General features: G+C 37.7%; 3 protein-coding genes across 5 annotated transcripts in view; 2 read left to right on the forward strand and 1 right to left on the reverse strand.

Annotated features, from left to right (window-relative positions):
• The window catches only part of RpL36A (ribosomal protein L36A), a 116,729-nt gene that overhangs the window by 24,653 nt on the left and 66,134 nt on the right, over nt 1-25,942 (forward strand). The gene's annotated exons all lie outside the window — the stretch shown is intronic.
• mon2 (Mon2 homolog, regulator of endosome-to-Golgi trafficking) lies at nt 24-7,090 on the forward strand. Its single transcript, XM_032438709.2, has 12 exons — nt 24-597; nt 910-1,041; nt 1,102-1,668; nt 1,731-2,329; nt 2,384-2,814; nt 2,873-3,588; nt 3,659-3,997; nt 4,071-4,715; nt 4,802-4,980; nt 5,043-6,146; nt 6,215-6,297; nt 6,360-7,090. Exons 1-12 carry the CDS (start codon nt 472-474, stop codon nt 6,536-6,538), a joined length of 5,100 nt encoding a protein of 1,699 aa, XP_032294600.1. The 5' UTR covers nt 24-471; the 3' UTR covers nt 6,539-7,090.
• Nucleotides 16,882-25,942, reverse strand: part of Bsg (immunoglobulin domain-containing protein Bsg) — a 33,230-nt gene continuing 24,169 nt past the window's right edge. For all 3 annotated transcript variants that reach the window (XM_032438509.2, XM_032438508.2, XM_032438510.2), the window contains exon 9: nt 16,882-25,912. In XM_032438509.2, the coding sequence (XP_032294400.1) occupies nt 25,776-25,912 (137 nt within the window). In that variant the 3' untranslated portion in view covers nt 16,882-25,775. The remainder of the gene's footprint in view (nt 25,913-25,942) is intronic.

The following is a 25,942-nucleotide window of genomic DNA, read 5'->3' on the forward strand; positions in this document are numbered from 1 at the left end:
TATTTTATAATAATGATATTGTAAGAGATTATGAAGTGCATGCCATTTAATAGAGCCAAGCTATGTTTAAAAAAGGCAAACATTCTTGGATTTATGTGTAATTCTCAACTTTGAGCGCAGTAGAAGCATATCACGCGAACAGTCCAACAGTTGCACAACTGCTGGCAAACGTGAACAGCGCAATTCTGCTTATCGATAAACTGTGTACGTCAGCTGCAGCTGTCAGAAGCGATTCACAAAAATTTTCAACAACCGACTTGTTATTGTGCTCGCCTCCGTGTATTTGTTTGGTCCATATAAGAGTAAAGTGAGATTAAACGCATATGTTTAGCATAATTGTTGTATTTAAATGTTGCACGCATATAATGCACTAAGTGTCTCGTTCGTTCAACAAGGCGACAGAGGAGAACACAACAACAGTTGAAACACCGAGCAAAAAAAAAAAACCCCCCCCAACAAGAACGCATAACTATGTCATTTGTCGGCGGCGGGGTGGTGGGCGGTGGCACCGATGTGCACAAATTTGTTGAGGCCCTGCAGGCAGACTTCAAGACGCTCTCACTTGAAACCAAGAAGAAGTACCCGCAAATAAAAGAGGTAAGTGCCTGTGCCAGGGTCAAATGCTGGCGTTTGTTGCCTCATTAAATCCGCTGACGTGTGCATCATTGTGGCAATTTGTCATGCGGTGGCAACTGTGTGCGCAGTGCCTGTTTTGTGGCCTGCTGACGCCAGTGTTGGTGGTGGGTGGGGGGAAGGTAGCTGTTCTCTGCACCTGTGTGTGCACGACGCAATTATGAAATTGATATCGCACCGGTCAGCGTAAAGCAATCAAATTGATTTTTATGACAATTGCGTTAATCGAATTGTCTATGGTCGTTAAAAGGTAAACACAATTTCATTTCGTTGCAGGCATGCGAAGAGGCAATTTCGAAATTATGCACCGCCGGCAGCAGCCAGCAAAATTCTGTATACTACACCGTCAATCAGATACTCTATCCGCTGGTGCAGGGCTGCGAAACCAAAGACTTGAAAATTATCAAGGTGAGTCATCAACATAACTTATTAACGTTTCACCCTTTCACGTGTCTTTTCCTTCTCAAGTTCTGCCTGGGCATGATGCAGCGCCTGATTACACAGCAGGTGGTTGATCAGAAGGGCGCCCTGTATATAACAAACGCCTTGTGGACACTGATGGAGCACAACATCGAGGAGGTCAAGGTGCTGCAGACGGTGACATTGCTGCTGACCACCAATTTGGTGGTGCATGGTGACACGCTGGCCAAGGCGCTGGTCTTGTGCTTTCGCTTGCACTATACCAAGAATCCAACAATTGTCAACACAGCTGGCGCAACAATACGACAGTTGGTCTCTCTGGTCTTTGAACGTGTTTATTTGGAAAAAGACTCGGTGCACAGTCTGCAGCAACAGCAACAGCAGCAGCAGCAGCAGCTGCAGCAGTCGGGCACAAGCAGTCCGGATACCGATGGCAATGGCACACAGGACGGACAAACTTTTGCTATGGACGCCTTTCATCTGTTTCAGGATCTGGTGCAGTTAGTCAATGCCGAGCAGCCCTTCTGGCTGCTGGGCATGACCGAAATGACGCGCACTTTTGGTCTCGAGCTGCTCGAGGCCGTGCTGAGCAACTTTAGCGCAGTATTCCACGAGGTTAGTTTAACAAAAATATGGCCATCAACTTTAATAATAACCTATTCTCGTATACCACACAGAATCAAGAGTTCCGGCTGCTTTTAAAGGAACGCGTTTGCGCATTGGTCATAAAACTATTCTCGCCCAATGTCAAGCACCGCCAGCTGCCAGCGCCAAGCAATGGCACAGCTGCAGTGCCCGTGGACAAGCCATATTTTCCTATAAGTATGCGTCTGCTGCGCCTGGTGGCCATATTGATACAGAAGTATCATACCATATTGGTTACCGAGTGCGAGATATTTTTGTCGCTAATCATCAAGTTCTTGGATCCGGACAAGCCGCACTGGCAGCGCGCCCTGGCTCTTGAGGTCATTCACAAGCTGGTCACACGCTCCACGCTAATTGCCTTCTTCTGCAAGTCGTACGATTTGAAAAATCATGCCACGCATATTGTGCACGACATGATCGCCGCCATGGGCAGCTATGTGCGCTACTCACTGATCAATGCATCCGCTGTGCTCAGCAACGGCGGACAACAGGCAGTTGGCGCTGCTGGACAACCGCCCAGCACATTGTCGGCGCTGGCTAGTGGCGGCAACAATCAGTGTGGTTTTATGTTCCGCGGCGCCTATCTCCCATTGGTGGCCAGTTTTGCGCCGGGCCTACCCAAAGCGGTCTAGTAAGCAGCTGCAGCAGCACTTTACAGAAAAATACTAAATAGCTTTATTTGTAGCCTGGAAATGCTGGACAAACTGGATGCGCCCAACATACCCGATAGCTATGGCATTTCGCTGGCCTATGCCATTTTGTTGGACATGACGCGCTCGATTGGCGGCGTTATACAACGCACGCCGGAGCTGCATCCCACACACAACATGGCCGTTATTACCGAGGAGGAGCACAAGCCATTGTGCCTACAACTGATCAATTCCAGCTGGTCTGGCCTGCTCAGCGCATTCATTCCGCTTGTGGAAACTTCCATCGATGAAGGCACCACGGAGAACATTCTGAAGGCCATGCAAAACTATGCAGCCCTTTGCGGCATGCTGGATCAATTGCAGCCGCGCGATGCATTTATAATGGCCATGTGTCGCGCCTCATTTCCACCACACTATGCCATGTCCATATTTGCCAACGCCGCCCAGCTGGATGCAGATCTCAGATGTAAGCGTTGTATCCTTATGTATTTCTTATTTTCTTATTAATTGCATACCCATTTCAGGTCACACACGCAGCGGCAGTCAGGATCTGAGCAGTCAGTTCATCAATAGCTGCAATGCCGATGGCGGCGACTTTCGGCCACAGATTGTGGCAGTGGGCACGCCGCTGCCCAGCGCCTCGTTGCCGCACAGCGTGATGCAGGCCCCAGTGATGCTGACCAACAAGAATTTGCAGTGCATGCGCGCAATTTTGCTGCTGGCGCATAACAATGGCAGCATACTGGGCACCTCGTGGCACATTGTGCTGCAGACGCTGCAGCATTTGGTTTGGATACTGGGCTTGAAGCCCTCAACGGGCGGTAGTTTGCAGGCGATACCCAAGCCCGCCGTGGAAGCCAATGTGGGCATACAGACGGCGGTAATGGCCGATCTGCCGGTGCTCTCCCAAATGATTGGCCAGCTCTTCGAATCCAGTCAGTATTTGGATGATGTGGCGCTGCATCATCTGATCGATGCGCTATGCAAGCTCTCCCACGAGGCCATGGAGCTGGCCTATGCCAACCGGGAGCCCTCCCTGTTCGCTGTGGCTAAGCTAATGGAAACGGGTCTCGTCAATATGCCACGCATCGAGGTGCTCTGGCGGCCGCTCACCAATCATTTGCTCGAGGTCTGCCAGCATCGACACATACGAATGCGCGAGTGGGGCGTGGAGGCCATCACGTATCTGGTTAAGTCGGCGCTGCAGTTCAAGCACAAGCAGCCGCTCAAAGAGAACCTAGTGAGTATATGTTACATATATATATATAATGTTATATTATTAAAATGTGTTCAACGCTTTTTAATTTCAGGAATTGCAAACCATGCTGCTGAGTCCACTCTCCGAGCTGTCCACGGTATTGCATGCTGATGTGCGTCAGCGCCAATTGGATTGTGTGCTGCAGATTCTCAATACGGCGGGTGAAATTCTATCCTTTGGCTGGCCCGCCATCATTGAGATAATTGGCGCTGTCAATGATCATCATGGCGAGCCGCTGATACGCACCGCATTCCAGTGCCTGCAGCTGGTCATCACCGATTTTCTGACGGTCATGCCTTGGCGCTGTCTGCCCCTGTGCATCAGCACAGCGGCGAAATTCGGTTCACAGACGCAGGAGCTGAATATCTCGCTGACGGCCATTGGGCTCATGGTAAGCAAAAAGCGAAAAAGCGAAGAGTGAATGAAAATGAATTGTCTGGATTGATTTCGTTTTGCTTTTACAGTGGAATATCTCGGACTTTTTCAATCAAAATCAGGACAAACTAACATCAACACAGCTGGAGGATGTGGCCATATTGCCGGACTTTCCCGGCACCCTTAAAATGCCTCAGTTTGACAAGCTGTGGATGTGCCTGTACGCCAAACTGGGCGAGCTGTGTGTGGATCTGCGGCCGGCAGTCCGCAAATCCGCCGGGCAAACGTTATTCTCGACAATTGCAGCGCATGGCAGCCTGCTAAATCCACCCACATGGCAGGCATTGGTCTGGCAGGTGCTCTTCCCGCTGCTGGACAATGTGCGCGCACTCAGCAGCTCCGCAAGCAATGAGAAGGTGGACGCCAGCGGCAACATTCTGATTCACCATTCGCGTAACACTGCCCAAAAGCAATGGGCCGAAACGCAGGTGTTAACCTTATCCGGCGTGTGTCGGGTGTTCAACACAAAGCGCGATTTGCTCCAAATGCTGGGCGATTTCGAGCGTGCCTGGTCGCTTATTCTGGAGTTCATACAGAATGCGGCGCTCAGCAAGAATGGTGAAGTTTCGCTGGCGGCGCTGAAGTCCCTGCAGGAGATTATGTACCACACGAGCACGGAGCGTGGGCTCAAGGATGGCCAAACGGCACAGCAGCAGGATGAGGAAATCTGGAACGTAAGTTCAATTGCTGAACATTTTAATTTTAAAGTCAGTTATCAGAATTAGCTAATTTTGTTCTATTTGTATTCATCTTTTATCAGATTGCCTGGAATATTTGGCTGAGCATTGGCATGGAGAGTACCAAAATGTCGGCGACAACAAGGCTTTTGCCCGGCGTTACCGGCGGAGATAGCCAAGAGGATTTCTACATTCCCAGTCAGGCATTTCTCACGGCTCTCATACAAATCTTTCCCGCAATTTTCCAGCACATTCAAGTCAGGTAAGTTGATTGGCCCCAACTAATTTCAGCCAAGTCAAGAGCAAACTCTCGCTCTCTTACAGATTTAGTGCATCCGATTTTGATAAGTTCTGCACGGTGCTGACCAACGCCGTTTGCATACCAGTGCAAACGGATGCCGTTCCTTACATCATGTCCACGGTGTCGGACACGCTGCTGACCCCGCTGCATGATGGCATACTGGAGTGCATGGAGTTGATACAGAAGGAGGCCATCAGACCGGACTCCGAGTCGAGCATACGCCAACTGATACCCGCCATTTTTCGCCAGCTGCTGATATTTAGCAAATTCGCGTGCGCTCCGCCCACCTTTCAGCAGAGCGTGGAGCACAACAAGTACGGAAAATCGGGCAATCATTATGCCAACAATGCAGCTGTCGAAGTGGTCAGCATGAACTATATACCCTTTGGCGAGAAGTCCATTAGCATTTGTGTGAAACTATACCAAAGCACGGCCACCGAGGAGTCGGTAGTGCAGGAGCAGATATTGCACGACATTATCAAGGCGTTGCGCACCCCGCTGGCCATGAAGTACAAGTGTCTATCGTCGAGCACCTGGAAGCTGGCCATTTCCAGCCTGATCAGCGTGCTGCACACTGGACTTAAAGTGGCGCGCACTAAGCCGCAACATTTTGCCAGTCAATGGGATGATTTGGCCGATACGCTGGACAAGTTTCTATTTCCAATCAGCGTGTGCACCATTGAGGATCGCGGTCTTGAGGAGATTGTGCTCGACGAGACAATCGATTGCCAGGTGATTGAGCTGCTGCGCGACGAGGTCCTGCCGTATGCGCACGAATTGCCGCATCAGTTCATAATGCAAATTGTGGTGCTGCTCAACAAAGGCTCCATACACTCCGCATCGGATAGCAACATTTGCTACGAGTCCGACTGGAAGCTGCGCGAAATCTTTGCCAAAACCTGTTTCGAAACGCTGCTGCAGTTCTCTCTGCTGGAGGATCAGGCAACGGCCACGGCGTGCAATAATAATCGTCTCAATGCCAATTTACTGACCGCCGGCGGCGCAGGTGCGGTGAATAAGGACTTTGCTGGCCGCCTGGCAGTCACGGCCTTGCTGCATCGCTTTCAGGAGGTACTCAAGCGCTTTAACGACGATGAGCGCCAGAGCGGCAAGTGCCCGTTGCCCAGGTTGGTGTTGATGTTGGCTAACAGGCAAGCATTTATCTGTAATTATTGTATCTGTTTTTATTAAACAGATTTCGCCTCTCGGAAATATCCTTTGTGCTGAAAGCCATTGCAACACTTGTCGTCTCCATGAAGAAAGCACCAGCATCCAAAGGTACGTGCTACATAATACTAATCTATTAGATACTTTAATGTTTGTTTCGTTTTGTCAACCAGTTAATAAGCCCGCTTGGGATTTACTGATTGGCCTCTATCCCTATTTGGTGGACTGCACCACAACCACATCGCCGGAGGTCTCGCGATCGCTGCGCGAAGCGTTGCTGCAGTACACCGATCTTTTGCAGGCGCCCAGCTATGTCAAGGACAATGCGATACAATCAAATGGACAGCAGTGAGCATTTGTATGGAGGATAGGCGGGAGGTTAATCGTTTTTAGTTGTTTAAGTCACTGTCCTTTTGAATATATATTAATATAATACATATTTATTTTAACTCCGCATAATTTAGAAATCGAAAACAAAACATGTTATATATGATATATGCTTTTTGTCCCACTCGCCTTCCCTATAAGCCCCTTATATATTTGTAAAAGTATTGTAGTAAAAACTAAGTATATTATTATATTATCTATTTACACAAGTTCACAGTTGCAGCTGTCAAGAGCTTAGCGGCTCGATAAGATAAACTGCCCCAACAAACCGGTTAACCTACTATGCAGCAGCCTTATCTGACAAATATTTCTTTAGTACCTTGGTGAGACGCTGTTTACTGATATGATATAAAAAAAACTATTTGACAACTAAACATTGAGCTATGCGTGTAGCGCATTTTAAAGAACCTACCTAGAAAAACAAATAGACTTGCGTGTTATCTGAATCAAATATTAACACTTAATCAGCAACAACTTTGTAGTGACGTTTTTAAATAAAGCAAAATTTATTATCGCATTTTATTAAATAATAATATGTATAACTGTGACGTTTACAGAATACCAAAAGCTGATAACACTAAAGAATGTGTGAACATGTACATACTTATATTAGAATACATCTCTATTAAAGCTGTAATTAAAAAAAAATTGTAGCTTGGTTCTAAGGTCAACATGTTCAAGGCTTTTTTGTTCCTTTTTGTTCCTTAATTAAACATTTTTGTTGGCTACATATACCAAACAAATTGCTCAAAAAAGTTGTGATTTTCGAGCCGACCCCGATTTTAAGAAAAAACGTGATGTGCTTGCTTTCTTGTCGATTTGGTCAAAATTTAGATTTGTTAAAAATGGTGTCGAATTCTGCCGATTTTAAAATTACTTTGGACGTACTTTAACCGAGATATTAAAAAAAAAATCATCGATAAAGTTTCGACTTTCGCACCGACCTCGATATTGAAAAAAAATCGTGATGATTTGGAAGGTCATATCTCCGCGCGGAGTTCCGTCGTTTTGGAACATCATATCTCCGCGCGGAGCTATTACCCGTGAAGAAAAAGTTTCGATTTTCGCACCGACCCCGATTTTAAGAAAAAACGTGATGTAACCCCTTGCGTTTTTGCCGATTTGGGTCAAAAATTAAATTTTCTATTGTTTAATGTCAGTCGCTAATACTGATCCTTACGAGTCCAAAATGCTATAAAATTCAAAATTCGGACTTTTTTGACCGACATATTTCAAAAAATCATCAACAAAGGTTGACTTTACAAACGAATCGTTTTTTGGTCAATAATTTTTTTTAACCCACCGATATTTAATTTACTTGAATGCCAATTGGTAGTAGTGATCCGTACGAATTCAAAAAAGTTTAACTTTTAAAAATCTGACGCTATTTAACCGACATATTCAATAAAATTCATAAAATTTTTAATTTATTTGAATGCCAATTGTTAGTAGGGATCCGTACGAGCTCAAAAAGGTCTAACTTTTAAAAATCTGACGCTATTTAACCGAGATATTCAATAAAATTGATCCAAAAAGTTGCGATTTTCGAGCCGACCCCGATTTTAAGAAAAAACGTGATGTAACCCCTTGCTTTTTTGTCGATTTGGGTCAAAATTTAGATTTTCTATTTACTGATGCCAGTCGATAATACTGATCCTTACGAGTCCAAAATGGTATAAAATTTGAAAATCGGACACTATTTGGCCGAGATATTCAAAAAAATCATAAGGAAAGGTTGACTTTACAAAAGAATTGTTTTTGGGTCCACATCTTTTGTAACCCATCGATTTTTAATTTCTTGGAGATATGACGTTTTGAAACGACATAATCTCCCCATTATCAACGGCGAGTAATTGAATTGTTTATGGGTCCACATCTTTTTGTTACCCATCGATTTTTAATTTGTTGGAATGCCAATTGATAGTAGGGATTCGTACAAGTTCAAAAAGTTCTAATATTTGAAAATCAGACTTTATTTGCCCGAGATATTCAAAAAATATCATCAGAAAAGGCTTGATTTTCGAACCGACCCCGATTTTGATAAAAAACGTGATGTAACCCCTTGCTTTTTTGTCGATTTGGGTCAAAATTTAGATTTTCTATTTATTGATGCCAGTCGATAATACTGATCCTTACGAGTCCAAAATGCTATAAAATTTGAAAATCGGACACTATTTGGCCGAGATATTCAAAAAAATCATAAGGAAAGGTTGACTTTACAAAAGAATTGTTTTTGGGTCCACATCTTTTTGTAACCCATCGATTTTTAATTTGTTGGAGATATGACGTTTTGAAACGACATAATCTCCCCATGATCAACGGCGAGTAATTGAACTGTTTTTGGGTCCACATCTTCTTGTAACCCATCGATTTTTAATTTACTTGAATGCAAATTGATAGAAGGGATCCGTACGAGTTAAAAAAGGCCTTACTTTAAAAAATCTGACGCTATTTAACCGAGATATTCATAAGGAAAGGTTGTCTTTACAAACGAATTGTTTTTGGGTCCACATCTTTTTGTAACCCATCGATTTTTAATTTGTTGGAGATATGACGTTTTGAAACGACATAATCTCCCCATGATCAACGGCGAGTAATTGAACTGTTTTTGGGTCCACATCTTCTTGTAACCCATCGATTTTTAATTTACTTGAATGCCAATTGATAGAAGGGAACGGGGTCGAATGCTGCCGAATTTAAAGGTACTTTAGACGTACTTGAAGATATTAAAAAGAAATCATCGATAAAGTTTCGTTTTTCGCACCGACCTCGATTTTGAAAAAATTGTGATGATTTGGAAGGTCATATCTCCTTTCATACTTTGGACGTACTTGAATCGATGTAGATTAGTTTACAAAAACTAATAAATATTTATTTTTTTTTAGCCAAATCCTGCCAACATATAAGGACAACAAATAATTATGTCGGAGATTTGTCTGTTTATTATAATAAAAACAGTATTTCCCACGCGAAAGCTCCGCATCGCCCACGGACAACATTTAATCAGCAAATGATCGCTATTCATGGTGCCTAGTTGACCTATATATCTTTGGTTACTCCATATCAAAGATATAGTCCTAGCGAACCTACAGAACAAAGTTCTTGAAAAATATGTATGCCTTTCTTTTACACCCGCCCCTAGCAACAGTTCCTGGATCCCTGGATGGTTTCAAGTTGACTAGCATATCCATGGTTATAACATATCATCGATATAGTCCTTGGGAACCTAAAAGATTAGAGCCTTGCAAAATGTGCATCGAAATGGTCCAATAACATGCATGCTTTTTCTTTCAGGAGCCCTTTTACATTATCTGCAGCCGCAGCTGTTGTTTAACAGCCGGCTTACAGTGCTCATTCTACATAAACTGCTTATTAACAGCACTCTTTTAATTGAGTTACAAGTTTGCCCCTTAGTGCTTTGCAACGAAAATTTTTTTTCAAACCACTCGTCGACCTTCTAAGCATTTCTGTTCGCCTGGTAATTGAGTGGAATTTTAGTTAAAAATTTGAGACCCAGCCACCGACGAGGGCGCCCCTATTGGGTATGCAATGAAATTTTTCGCCAGCCAAAAATATTATTTGTCGACCTTCTGGGCATTTTTGTTCGCCTGGTATTTTGGCAGATTTTAAGAAACATCTCGGCAGCCAGGGACTGCCAACAGACGCCCCTTTTGGGTTTGCAATGCAAATATTCTAAAGACCGTTGATTTTTAAATTTTTTAATAAAAAATCAGGATTTTCTTGTTTTATTTAAAATACTTGACTTATTTATGTTCAAATTTATAAATTTGTTGCTTTTAATGCTAATTTTCTTAATTATTTCTTTTAAAATTATAAAAGTCAAGCATAAATTAATATTTTAGCATATTAAAACTTAAAATAACTATATAAACGAAATAACTATAAACGACATGGCTTAATTAAACTCCGATCCTGGAAAAATCTGATTTGTCAGTCGTGGAGGTCCTTAGAGCTCATTGTAGTCCTTAATTTTTCAGCCTGAAAAAATAAAAACACATTGAAGTTAAGCAAGGCAAAAAATGATGATTTACAATAATTTTTTTAGCTCCGCGCGGAGATATGACGTTCCAAAACGACAGAGCTCCGCGGGGAGATATGACGTTCCAGAACGACAGAACTCCGCGCGGAGATATGACGTTCCAAAACGACAGAACTCCGCGCGGAGATATGACGTTCCAGAACGACAGAGCTCCGCGCGGAGATATGATGTTCCAGAACGACAGAACTCCGCGCGGAGATATGACGTTCCAAAACGACAGAACTCCGCGCGGAGATATGACGTTCCAAAACGACAGAACTCCGCGCGGAGATATGACGTTCCAAAACGACAGAACTCCGCGCGGAGATATGACGTTCCAAAACGACAGAACTCCGCGCGGAGATATGAAGTTCCAAAACGACATAACTCCGCGCGGAGATATGACGTTCTTAAACGACATAACTCCGCGCGGAGATATGAAGTTCCAAAACAACATAACTCCGCGCGGAGATATGACGTTCTTAAACGACATAGCTCCGCGCGGAGATATGACGTTCCAAAACGACAGAACTCCGCGCGGAGATATGACGTTCCAAAACGACAGAACTCCGCGCGGAGATATGACGTTCCAAAACGACAGAACTCCGCGCGGAGATATGACGTTCCAAAACGACAGAACTCCGCGCGGAGATATGACGTTTCAAAACGACAGAACTCCGCGCGGAGATATGACGTTCCAAAACGACAGAACTCCGCGCGGAGATATAATGTTCCAAAACGACAGAACTCCGCGCGGAGATATGACGTTCCAAAACGACAGAACTCCGCGCGGAGATATGACGCTCCAAAACGACAGAACTCCGCGCGGAGATATGACGTTCCAAAACACCAGAACTCCGCGCGGAGATATGACGTTCCAAAACGACAGAACTCCGCGCGGAGATATGACGTTCTTAAACGACATAACTCCGCGCGGAGATATGACGTTCCAAAACGACATAACTCCGCGCGGAGATATGAAGTTCCAAAACGACATAACTCCGCGCGGAGATATGACGTTCTTAAACGACATAACTCCGCGCGGAGATATGACGTTCCAAAACGACATAACTCCGCGCGGAGATATGAAGTTCCAAAACAACATAACTCCGCGCGGAGATATGACGTTCTTAAACGACATAATCTCCCCATGATCAACGGCGAGTAATTGAACTGATTTTGGGTCCACATCTTCTTGTAACCCATCGATTTTTAATTTACTTGAATGCCAATTGATAGAAGGGATCCCTACAAGTTCGAAAAGGCCTAACTTTAAAAAATCTGACGCTATTTAGCCGAGATATTCAATTAAATTGATCAAAAAAGTTGTGATTTTCGAGCCGACCCCGATTTTAAGAAAAAACGTGATGTAACCCCTTGCTTTTTTGTCGATTTGGGTCAAAATTTAGATTTTCTATTTACTGATGCCAGTCGATAATACTGATCCTTACGAGTCCAAAATGGTATAAAATTTGAAAATCGGACACTATTTGGCCGAGATATTCAAAAAAATCATAAGGAAAGGTTGACTTTACAAACGAATTGTTTTTGGGTCCACATCTTTTTGTAACCCATCGATTTTTAATTTGTTGGAGATATGACGTTTTGAAACGACATAATCTCCCCATGATCAACGGCGAGTAATTGAATTGTTTATGGGTCCACATCTTTTTGTTACCCATCGATTTTTAATTTGTTGGAATGCCAATTGATAGTAGGGATTCGTACAAGTGCTTTTTTGTCGATTTGGGTCAAAATTTAGATTTTCTATATATTGATGCCAGTCGATAATACTGATCCTTACGAGTCCAAAATGGTATAAAATTTGAAAATCGGACACTATTTGGCCGAGATATTCAAAAAAATCATAAGGAAAGGTTGACTTTACAAAAGAATTGTTTTTGGGTCCACATCTTTTTGTAACCCATCGATTTTTCATTTCTTGGAGATATGACGTTTTGAAACGACATAATCTCCCCATGATCAACGGCGAGTAATTGAGTTGTTTATGGGTCCACATCTTTTTGTTACCCATCGATTTTTAATTTGTTGGAATGCCAATTGATAGTAGGGATTCGTACAAGTTCAAAAAGGTCTAATATTTGAAAATCAGACTTTATTTGCCCGAGATATTCAAAAAATATCATCAGAAAAGGTTTGATTTTCGAACCGACCCCGATTTTGATAAAAAACGTGATGTAACCCCTTGCTTTTTTGTCGATTTGGGTCAAAATTTAGATTTTATATTTATTGATGCCAGTCGATAATACTGATCCTTACGAGTCCAAAATGGTATAAAATTTGAAAATCGTACACTATTTGGCCGAGATATTCAAAAAAATCATAAGGAAAGGTTGACTTTACAAAAGAATTGTTTTTGGGTCCACATCTTTTTGTAACCCATCGATTTTTAATTTCTTGGAGATATGACGTTTTGAAACGACATAATCTCCCCATGATCAACGGCGAGTAATTGAATTGTTTATGGGTCCACATCTTTTTGTTACCCATCGATTTTTAATTTACTTGAATGCAAATTGATAGAAGGGATCCGTACGAGTTAAAAAAGGCCTTACTTTAAAAAATCTGACGCTATTTAACCGAGATATTCATAAGGAAAGGTTGTCTTTACAAACGAATTGTTTTTGGGTCCACATCTTTTTGTAACCCATCGATTTTTAATTTGTTGGAGATATGACGTTTTGAAACGACATAATCTCCCCATGATCAACGGCGAGTAATTGAACTGTTTTTGGGTCCACATCTTCTTGTAACCCATCGATTTTTAATTTACTTGAATGCAAATTGATAGAAGGGATCCGTACGAGTTAAAAAAGGCCTTACTTTAAAAAATCTGACGCTATTTAACCGAGATATTCATAAGGAAAGGTTGTCTTTACAAACGAATTGTTTTTGGGTCCACATCTTTTTGTAACCCATCGATTTTTAATTTGTTGGAGATATGACGTTTTGAAACGACATAATCTCCCCATGATCAACGGCGAGTAATTGAACTGTTTTTGGGTCCACATCTTCTTGTAACCCATCGATTTTTAATTTACTTGAATGCCAATTGATAGAAGGGAACGGGGTCGAATGCTGCCGAATTTAAAGGTACTTTAGACGTACTTGAAGATATTAAAAAGAAATCATCGATAAAGTTTCGTTTTTCGCACCGACCTCGATTTTGAAAAAATTGTGATGATTTGGAAGGTCATATCTCCTTTCATACTTTGGACGTACTTGAATCGATGTAGATTAGTTTACAAAAACTAATAAATATTTATTTTTTTTTAGCCAAATCCTGCCAACATATAAGGACAACAAATAATTATGTCGGAGATTTGTCTGTTTATTATAATAAAAACAGTATTTCCCACGCGAAAGCTCCGCATCGCCCACGGACAACATTTAATCAGCAAATGATCGCTATTCATGGTGCCTAGTTGACCTATATATCTTTGGTTACTCCATATCAAAGATATAGTCCTAGCGAACCTACAGAACAAAGTTCTTGAAAAATATGTATGCCTTTCTTTTACACCCGCCCCTAGCAACAGTTCCTGGATCCCTGGATGGTTTCAAGTTGACTAGCATATCCATGGTTATAACATATCATCGATATAGTCCTTGGGAACCTAAAAGATTAGAGCCTTGCAAAATGTGCATCGAAATGGTCCAATAACATGCATGCTTTTTCTTTCAGGAGCCCTTTTACATTATCTGCAGCCGCAGCTGTTGTTTAACAGCCGGCTTACAGTGCTCATTCTACATAAACTGCTTATTAACAGCACTCTTTTAATTGAGTTACAAGTTTGCCCCTTAGTGCTTTGCAACGAAAATTTTTTTTCAAACCACTCGTCGACCTTCTAAGCATTTCTGTTCGCCTGGTAATTGAGTGGAATTTTAGTTAAAAATTTGAGACCCAGCCACCGACGAGGGCGCCCCTATTGGGTATGCAATGAAATTTTTCGCCAGCCAAAAATATTATTTGTCGACCTTCTGGGCATTTTTGTTCGCCTGGTATTTTGGCAGATTTTAAGAAACATCTCGGCAGCCAGGGACTGCCAACAGACGCCCCTTTTGGGTTTGCAATGCAAATATTCTAAAGACCGTTGATTTTTAAATTTTTTAATAAAAAATCAGGATTTTCTTGTTTTATTTAAAATACTTGACTTATTTATGTTCAAATTTATAAATTTGTTGCTTTTAATGCTAATTTTCTTAATTATTTCTTTTAAAATTATAAAAGTCAAGCATAAATTAATATTTTAGCATATTTAAACTTAAAATAACTATATCTGGCTTAATTAAAGTCCGATCCTGGAAAAATCTGATTTGTCAGTCGTGGAGGTCCTTAGAGCTCATTGTAGTCCTTAATTTTTCAGCCTGAAAAAATAAAAACACATTGAAGCTAAACAAGGCAAAAAATGATGATTTTTCGATAATTTTTTTTAATATCTCGAGTACTAGCTCCGCTAGGTCCGAGATATGACGTTCCAAAACGACAGAACTCCGCGCGGAGATATGACGTTCCAGAATGACAGAACTCCGCGCGGAGATATGACGTTCCAAAACGACAGAACTCCGCGCGGAGATATGACATTCCAAAACGACAGAACTCCACGCGGAGATATGACGTTCCAAAACGACAGAACTCCGCGCGGAGATATGACGTTCCAAAACGACAGAACTCCGCGCGGAGATATGACGTTCCAAAACGACAGAACTCCGCGCGGAGATATGACGTTCCAGAACGACAGAACTCCGCGCGGAAATATGACGTTCCAAAACGACAGAACTCCGCGCGGAGATATGACATTCCAAAACGATAGAACTCCGCGCGGAGATATGACGTTCCAAAACGACAGAGCTCCGCGCGGAGATATGACGTTCCTAAACGACAGAACTCCGCGCGGAGATATGACGTTCCAAAACGACAGAACTCCGCGCGGAGATATGACGTTCCAAAACGACAGAACTCCGCGCGGAGATATGACGTTTCAAAACGACAGAACTCCGCGCGGAGATATGACGTTCCAGAACGACAGAGCTCCGCGCGGAGATATGACGTTCCAGAACGACAGAACTCCGCGCGGAGATATGACGTTCCAAAACGACAGAACTCCGCGCGGAGATATGACGTTCCAAAACGACAGAACTCCGCGCGGAGATATGACGTTCCAAAACGACAGAACTCCGCGCGGAGATATGACGTTCCAAAACGACAGAACTCCGCGCGGAGATATGACGTTCCAGAACGACAGAGCTCCGCGCGGAGATATGACGTTCCAAAACGACAGAACTCCGCGCGGAGATATGACGTTCCAGAACGACAGAACTCCGCGCGGAGATATGACGTTCCAAAACGACAGAACTCCGCGCGGAGATATGACGTTTCAAAACGACAGAACTCCGAGCGGAGATATGACGTTCCAAAACGACAGAATTCCGCGCGGAGATATGACGTTCCAAAACGACAGAACTCCGCGCGGAGATATTAAAACAAAAATCATCGAAAAAGTTTCGATTTTCGCACCGAAACCGATTTTAAGAAAAAACGTGATGTAACCCCTTGCTTTTTTGTCGATTTGGGTCAAAATTTAGATTTTCTATATCTTGATGCCAGTTGATAAACCTGGTCCTTACGAGTCCAAAATGGTATAAAATTCGGATTCAGGCGAACAGAACTGGCACAGCAGTTGGTTCAAAACTTCTGGAAATTAAAAAGTTCATTGCAGCAAAAGCAAATAGATCGACAGTAGTGGTATAATTAAATTATAAAAGTCTGCTGAATAAGGAAATAAGTCAAGTTTTCCTCGAAAAAATACCCGTTACACTCTCGTACAGCTCCGAACCAATCCTTGGCATTCAGAAAATACAAATCTAACTCAAGCTGATCAGCAAGCATCCAGCATTAGGGTGGACCTATTTTTGTCCATGTGGCTTGTAAATTTTATCCTCCGATCAAGTTCTATAGAGCTATGCTTACCGTTTAAGCTGCAAATGGGTGCCATTTTGGTTGAGTGCAAAGAATTTAATCTAAATAAAATTTTTATTTTAATTTGTTTTGTTTTCATTTTAATCGGTATAATAAGTATAATAACATTTTTGTTGTTCTTGTTTTTCATTCATTATTATTTTACCTGTTAATTTTAATATTTGTTTTTTTTTTTCTTTTCATAGTTTTCTTTTTGTTTTTGTTTTAATATTAGAATTAGGCAATCGAGTTAATACTACCTTCGTTTTAAATATTATGCAACGAATTGGGTTTTGTTTTAGTTTTAGTTTTATAATTATGAATTTTTAAATGTATATTTAATAAACTCATTTCCGTTCTGGCTAAGCAACATGTTGCTCCTTGTATTTTATTTACTCAATTTATTTATATTTTTATATTTTGCTGTGCCTTTCAACTCATTTGTTTTTGTGTTGTTTTTTATTTATTTTTTGTTAAATTTTAGTTGTTTTTTTTTTTTGGTTTATTTTTTTTTTTTTTTGCCGTGGGCGCTAAATGTACAGTTGCCTTGTAAAAATGTACAATTCAAGCGCTTGCTTTTAAAATATTTGTTCTTGTTTTTGTTTTTATTTGTATTAATGTTACAATTACTAATTTAGTTTTAGCTGAAAGTCGCAATCACCTTAATAAGTAGCTGCATTTATATATATATTATATATATATAAATATTAGCGTTAATTAACCTTGTGTTCTTATTAATTTAGAGCTTTTGTTTAGTTCTTTATATTTGCGTTTGTTTTTGTATTAGTTTAGTTGTTTACTATTTTTTGGATGGGGTTTCTTAAATATAATACAATTGTTTTTATTACGGAACTAACGCTCGTGTGGATTGCAATTGGTTTTTAATAGGCTTAGCTATTAACTAGGCTCCTCTTCTTCTTGTTTAGAATATGCACATATGCATGTATGCATGTATGTGTGTATGTATCTATGTGTGTATGTATTTAACAATTTAGTAAGTAGCAACAGGAGTGTGACGACATTTTGCGTGTATTCAACAAAAACCAAACGAAAACAAATTAAAAGCTGTGCATACAAATGTACATAATACATATTCATACATACACATACACATATACATATATATATATATATGTGTGTATGTATGCATATGCATGTGTATATGTGTGCACATATATGTGCATAACATTTAATTGTGTTGCATTTTGTCAAAGTGCTAGAAAAACAATTCTCTATAAACTTTTTAATGCACATTTTGCATGTATGTATATTTGCATGTATATGTATATATATGTATATATATATTTAAGTAATATATATATAGAGAGAATTACGTTAGTTTAGGCATTGTTTATGTAATTTTTTATGAAATTCGTAAAAGTTTGTTTGCTGATGAATCTGTTGTATTTCAATTTTGTTTTAAGTGTAGTTGTTGTTGTTTTTCTTTTTTATTGTGTATTCAATTTATTAAACTCTTTACATTAAATTACATAGCTAATTGTTGTTATTTGTTTTTGTTGCTGTTGTTGTTGTTGTTGTTTTAATGCCTTAGCCATACAAAATGTCGTGTCTATTATATATGTATGTATATGTATGTGCATATGTATATGTATGTGCATGCTGCACACATATGCACACACATATGTATATATATATATATGTATAATCATCTTGTATCTTTTAGTTTAATGAACACTTTGTTGGGTTCAATTCAATATTAGTTTAAAAAGTTGCATTTTTTTTGGTTTTTTTTCTCATCTTGCTTCTTTTTTTTTTTTGTTTAGTTTATAGTTAGAGTTTAATGTAATTTAAGTTTAGCGTTGGTTTTTAAAAAAGTTGCTCATCGAAATGAATATATATACGTATATGTATATATATATATATATATATGTATATATGTATATATAGTTAAGAAGCGCTGTGCCCTGTTGACTTGTGATTTGTTTTGTTTTTCTCATAGATATATATATATTATTATATATATATATATATATATGTATGTATGTATGCATGTATGTATGTATGTATGTAGTACTATTCCTATATAAATTGCTAAAAAAAATCATAGTTCATAGTTGGTGTAATTAGCATTTAAACACAGTATTTAGTATTTGCCTATCTGAAGACGCCTGGATTTCAAAACGAACAGCCAAAAATAAATCAAAAAAATATTAAAACAAAAATTAAATTTGATTTAATTAATTAACTAATGCCAGATATTTTGTGTGTATTTTATTTTATAAACGGAGCACTTGATTGATTTTAATTTTCTCTCTTCTTCTCTCTCTTGTTCAAAAATAAAACACTTTTTTTCATTTATTTTTGGCTGTTCCTCGGGATTTCATTCGCTTAACAAATGTTCGTTTTGTTTTGTTTATTTTGCATTAGTTTTTATTTAAGTTTCTTGGTTTACCCGTAGCTATAACTGGATTATAGAGTATTTAATACAAATTGATTATACGCCTAGTTGTCGGAGAGCAAGTCACACGTTTTTCTTTCGCCCATTTTATAACAATCAACTATTTCATAAATTGGGCACAGAATGTTTTTTTTTTTCTTTTCTTCAAAAAGAGTTTAGTTCATTGTTGTTCGTCTTGTATTTCTACTGAAACCCTAAGGCATATACATTTCAATTTGTTTAATGCTAATTTTATACTACAGTTAAATGAGAAGCAAAACCAGACTTAGGACTTGGACATAGTATATATATATAACATATATATATATATATATTTATATAGTAGAGAGCTCAGCCACAAGAAGATCGCGCAGTTGCCATGCCAAAGAGAACTTCGAGTTAAAGGCTTGGCACAGCATTTACAGTTACAGAAAAGTGCTGCCAATTTTGTTGAAAAACAGAAAAATCAAACAAAACTGAAAAAAAAAACCGTTAGCAAAACGTGTGACTTGCCATCGATATTCGATCTTTGATCATCGATCTTTCGTTATTATCGAGTCTACAATTGTTGTAACTAATTTTATTTTTTTCTTACTTGCTTTCTTTTTTTTTTGTGTGTATTTTGTGTGTGTTTGTTGTTAGCTTCTTGAGTGTTGAAACTGAAATGATTAAAGATGAAACATTTTCTGCTTTCTATTTTTTTTTTGTTGTCGCTTAATTTATGTAGATTTTTGTATGCATTTGTTGAATGGTTCCAAAACTTGTAATAACATGGCTTACGGCTAATTAAAATTACCCGCTATCATTAATAATATTTATGTATATTGTATACATATACATATATATATAATATATAAGTTTTGCTTACTTTTAGTTTTGGTATTTATTTAAATTTATGTTTTTGTTCTTTAGTAATTGTTCATTTATTTTGTATGAAGCGCTTAACGCGGGAGAGTAAAATTGTGTGCCAGTATTTTGTTGTTGTTGTTGTTGTTGTTGTTTTTGGTTTGTTATCGATAACAATCAGAATACACATCATAATGTAAATAATCGAAAAAGAGGGCGTAAATAAATCGTTTCAAATATACTGAGGATTTATAGGATACACGATATTCGTTTTTCTTTTTTTTGTTGTCAGGCTTTGTTCTTGTTTCTTGTTTTCACTGTACATAGAGAAAAAAAAACATACAATACTGCGTATGTACTTGTTGTATATAAGTGTATATATATATATATTTATGTATAGTTTTAGTATATAGCAAATAGTTGACGAGTGTTTCAAAGTTGTTGTTAATTTATCTTCCTCTTCTTCTGCTGCTGCTTCTTCTTCTTCAACTTGTCTTCTCTAGTAGGTTCAAATAGTCGTACTTGTTGTTGTTGTTGTTTGTGGGTAACATTACGTCATACATTATAGCAGTAAATAGGTATCGTAGCTGTTCATGTTGTTTTTCTTCGTGTATGTGTGTCTGTGTGTGTATGTGTGTGTGTGTGTGTATAAGCAACGTGGGTTCACTTTATCAGTTCAAGAGGTTATGTGTAATATACACAAGTGTGTGTGTGTGTGTGTGTTTGAGAGAGTGTATCTTTGTGGGAGAGCAGCGGTGTGTTTGTGTGAGAGAGTGAGTGTCAGCGTGTGTGTATGTGTGAGAGTGGCTGCGTGTGTGTCTATGTGTTTGTGTGTGAGAAAGTGTCTCTATGTGTGTGTATGGGGCTTGAATAGTTTAGGAGACGGAGTTCTAATTAACTAAAGCAACTTTTAATAAACAATCTTGTGTACAATATGCACATACACATCTATATATATATATACACACACATATGTATATATATGTAGATCTATGCATATATAAATATATGGTCACAAATAGTCGTTACACAAATAAGCCACAAACTGTACAAGAATTTTGTACATGTACAATAAAAAACTTATACACGAAAACCCTTAAATTGCATCAATTCGATTTTCGATATCATTTTAATCGATATTCATCGAGAGCGTTACGATTACGACGGTTTCAAAGTATGTTGCTAGGCTATTTAATTCTTTCTATTTATATATATATATATTCTTTTTTTCTTTTATTCATATATCGATATCGAACATACACACACGATGATTCAGTTTTTGGTTTTTGTTTTGTTTTTTGTTTTTTCGTATATAACAAGAACGGTTATTTGTTATTATTAATTAGTTTATTAGTTTACTATACAAATGTCTCATGTTTTGAATGCACAATTTGCGCATGTCCACATAAGTTAATTTATTTAAATTTAGATTTAATTTATTTTTTTTTTTTTCATTTACTGAGAACACAGTTTACCATATAAATATTTAAAGCTTTTGTGGCGGCAAAAAAAGTGAAGAAATTGTCAATTTTGTATAAAAGCAAAACGAAAAATTCCTCCAAAAACCAAATCAAGGATTTCAGTTTAGTTACGAGTTAGACGACGAATTGAAGACCGCTTTAGTATATTATTTATCCTGGGTTTTTTTTTTTTTTTTGTTTTATACACATACATACATATACAACCAAAAGGTTAACAACTAACAGAAATCAATAATAATAATAATAATTAACAGTGTTTAATTTTTTTTTAGTTTTTGTTTTGGTTTTGCGTTTTGATTTGTTTGGGTTTTTAGTTTTTGTTTTGTTTACCAAAAATGAGGCAAAGTCGTCGTAATCATATCTCATACAATACAATACAATATATATATATAGATATATATATATATATATGTGTGTGTGTGTGTGTGTGTGTGTGTATGCAATTAGTACTGAACTTTACAAGTTTTGGCAGTACGCAATTTGTTGTATTTTATTTTAAATGTTCTCATTTGTTGTAATAGTTTAAAATTATGCAAATATACAATGTTGTTTGTCATCGTTTTTTATGCTTTTTTTTTTGTATTTCTCATAAATCGTAAAGCATTTATGATTTAGTTATTTTGTTATTAAAATATACTCATAACGCGCTACTTAATTGTTTAAAAAGTTTTTGGTTTTTTAGTTTTTGTTTTCTTTTTTTTCCATTTTGTATATTAACTAATATTAATAAACAAATTTTAACATTTCTCGTTCAACAGTTTTTTTTTGTATTTTTTTTTTAATTCTGTTTTTTTCTTTTTTGCCAAATAGTTTTTCTTTTGTGTTTTTTAACTGATCGCACCCAAGAACTCGAACTGAAACAATCCGAAATGATAAATAAATAGAAATAATTGGCCCAAAGCGTAAACAAGACGGAACTCGCTGGATTTTTGCTTTTCCTTTCGCTAGTTATAAACAATAAACATTTGTAGGTTATGTACAACTTTTCTGCGACTTGCTTAAATTTCAAGATGGCGTATAATCCTACGTATGTATGTGGTAGCGTGTGTGTGTGTGTGTGTGTGAGTAGTTGTAGTAGTAGTAGTAGTAGTTGTAGTGTTGTTAATAGCACTGCGCTTTCGGTGTTGGATAGTGGACCTGTCTGCATTATCCACAGATCCTCGTGGATTCCGTTGATCGTTTAGTTAATTACTAAAGTTCCGATTTAGTGTTCATTTAACTGCTATCACTTTTCGTTTGTTAATTTTAATTGTTTATCCTTTTTTAATATTAATTCTTGTCCTTTTCTTTTTATATATATAATAAAATACAATTTGACTAAACGAAAGTTCTTTCATACAATATTTTTGCGGAAATTTCAAAGTTCTTTTTTTTCCGGGTGTATTTGGGAGTGGGGGGGGGGAGTAGTGGGAGGGGGAGAAGGGGAACAACACTCATTTTAGCTAGTTGTATGTATATTATGTGTATAATATAATGCATTTCTTGTTTCAATTCATTTCAATTATATTTCTTGTTTATATTATTTGTTTGTTTTTTCATTTTTAATTTTTAGGCTGTCTTTATAGGAATTTTTAATCATAATTTCTCCTTTTCTTTTTCCTGCAATAGAAACAAATTGCAAAATCGCATGAGTCAAGAGATTTGAGTCAAATGGCACTAGAAACATATCGAGTTCAAAGTTCAACCGAAAAAAAAAACTAAATGCATGGGACGATCGGCAATCAATCAATCAATCAATTAGTTAAATCTCAAAAATACATGACAAGAAAATTTACGTTTGAGACAAACAAAAAAATGATAAATTCAAAAGTACAAAACGAAAATTTTACAAATTTTATACTTTTTTTTTGTTGGTTGCATTTTTGTTGTTGTTGTTGTTGCTGGTACAAATATTAGGCTACTTGTTGTTAATATTATTATTGTTATAGTTGTTGTTGTTGTTGTTGTTTTCGGTTGCTTTGCTGAACGAACGCTGGGCTTTCATTTTGATAGGTGGAATTGCATTTGGATTTTGCATTTTGGTAATCAACTGTAATTGTTTTTAATAGCGAGCGATAGCGACAACAATCGATTCAATCAATCAATCAATCAATCAATCAATCAAGCTGCAGGCTGTTGCATTTACCTATTTAACTTATGCATTAATTATTTACTTATTGCGAATTTTATCAACTACGGCATACGGCATACAATTTTGCGACAATTGTTTGTTTTAGACGATTTTTGTTTTTGGTTTGGTTTGGTTTGGTTTTTCACATTATGGGGAGGGGGGAAAAATAAGAAAAGAATGAAATACAATTCGATTAGCTTTTCATGATAATTAGCTAACGCACATTTCTTGGCACTACGAATACGACGTTTACGTCTATGAAAAGCTCAACTCAAGATAAATCAAGCACAACACAATATCTATAAAGGAAGCGCTTCAGCACATGGACACATCGAGAAAAACAAAAACGAGCCCAAATTCGTTTCGGACTCAAATTCGAAACTTGCGAGTTAATACTGTTTTTTATACAAGTGTGTGTGTGTGTGTGTGTGTGTGTGTGTGTGTGTGTGTGGGTGAGCAAATCGATCTCTATAAGATATCAAGCTAATACATAAGCCAAATCAATATCGTTTTTCAAATAATATAATGCACTACACAATATATAATATAATACAGAGAGGACATTAAAAATGCGTGTATTTCAATTGTTTTTTTTTTTTTGTTTAATTTACATTTGTTGTTTTTTTTTATTCCTTTTGTAGAAATCAATCTCAAAACGCACAAAATCATAAGCGAACAAATAGCACAAAAGTGTTTTCATACAAAATTTAAATGTAATTATAATAATAAAAGACGCCAGAAATCAGTTGTAAACATAGCGGTAAACATATATACGAAATTATGATCAAATCAAAAATAATGTAAGAGAAAGAAAAAAAACAACTGAAAACGGAAAACCGAAGAAAACTGAAATAGAAACAAAAAGAAAAAGTGCGCAAAGAAAACAAATACTTTTCTGTGTGTGTTGTGTGTGTGTGTGTGTAAATTGATGTGTGTACAAACTAATTAGATATAGGCGCTCGCAGTGTGCTCTACAAATTACAATCAAAAACAAAAAGGAAAAGAAAACATAAAATCCAAAGAGAAATGATAAAAATAAAATAAAACTGCAATTAAGAAAAGTTTGCTTTAATCTAGTTGTAGCCGTGTGTTTGTTGTTGTTGTTGCTGTTGTTGTTGTTGCTGTTGTTGTTGTTGTTGTTGTTGTCGTGTTATTGTTATAAACAAAATTTATTGCCAACTTTAAGCTTAGATAGTCATAATAATATACATAAGTAACGATATAGATTGATAAACTTGTGTGTGTGCGTGTGTGTGTGTGTGTGTGTAGTTTCAAGGCGTGGCTAATTATTTAAATTAGAATTAAACAATAAGTACTTAAAACAAAGTTCATAACATGTTCTTTTTTTGTTTTTGTTTTTGTGTTTTTTTCTTCTTCTACTTTCCGATCTGAATAATGCACTCGATACAAAAAGGAAATTTTGTGAAAAAGAAAAACAAATGAAAAACAAAAGCGCAGCAAACAATAAAAGTTTTTCTTTTTTTTTAACAAACAATTTTTCGACATTGAAATCATAAGGCATACTTTTATATATATATATATATACTTGTATAATTAATATATAGTATTTATATGGCTATAAAACTACGCTCAGTGTGTAAGAGTGTGTGTAGGTGTGTGTGTGTGTGTGTGTAAGTGTGTGTGTATTTCTGTCAGTTTTTAAGCACAAATTGTGTTTGTTTTTCTTTCGTTTAGCACACATTTTAATAATTTTTGTGTTTGTTTTTTTGGGCAGCACATAAACAATAAATTTAATTAAGTTTTATTTTATTTTATAGTTTATATCTATTTTTTTTTTTTTTGTGGCACGCAAAACCTGAGCCAGCGTCTAAATAAATTGTGCACTAAATCATATTTAATATGTATTCATTTATAATACAAATAAAAAAATGGACAAAATAGAAAAGTTATATAAAAAATGATTATTTTTTTTTAGCTGGACTTTTTGTTGTGCGCGCCACACACAACAAATGATTTGTGCATTGATATTTTGTTGTTGTTTTTATAATATTAATTGTTAACTAAGAAGAAAATTTTGCTAAATTTGTTGTTGTGGCTGCTGCTGCTGTGTCTGTGTGTAAGTACGTCGCTTGTGTGTGTGTGTTGTGTGTGTGTTGTTGTGTGTGTGTTTGTTTGTTGCGCATTTGCGAATGCAGCTTCAAACGTCTTTAATTTGCAGTTTTATTAACTAAAATGTAAATTTTAAGCTGCATTTCAAAATGTTGTTACAATTATTTGGTGTTGTTGTTTTTGTTGTTGTGGACTGCTTGTTGTTGTTGTTGTTGTTGATTTCTTGTATTGTTGTTGTTGTTGTTGTTGTTGTTGTCGTTGTCGTTGTTGTTGGCAACTTACTGTTCTTGGGGATCAGTATCACTCTCCTCCAGCTCGCTCTTGTTGCGTCGCTTCTCGTAGATGAGAATGATCAGGCAGAGAATCAGGACCTCGGCGCAAATGCCCAGGAAAGGCCACAAGGCGGCGAATTTGCCTAACAAATAGAAACATTTATATATATATT

Source organism: Drosophila virilis, chromosome 4 (assembly GCF_030788295.1).
Source record: "Drosophila virilis strain 15010-1051.87 chromosome 4, Dvir_AGI_RSII-ME, whole genome shotgun sequence".
Taxonomy (NCBI): Eukaryota; Metazoa; Arthropoda; class Insecta; order Diptera; family Drosophilidae; genus Drosophila; species Drosophila virilis.

Bases quoted from the DNA above. Each gene is read 5' to 3' on its own strand.
- mon2 (XM_032438709.2), top strand. From the start codon at position 472: ATGTCATTTGTCGGCGGCGGGGTGGTGGGCGGTGGCACCGATGTGCAC. The intron at 4,716-4,801 runs GTAAGTTCAATT...ATCTTTTATCAG, and splicing joins AGGATGAGGAAATCTGGAAC to ATTGCCTGGAATATTTGGCT. The intron at 6,147-6,214 runs GTTGGTGTTGAT...TTTATTAAACAG, and splicing joins GGCAAGTGCCCGTTGCCCAG to ATTTCGCCTCTCGGAAATAT.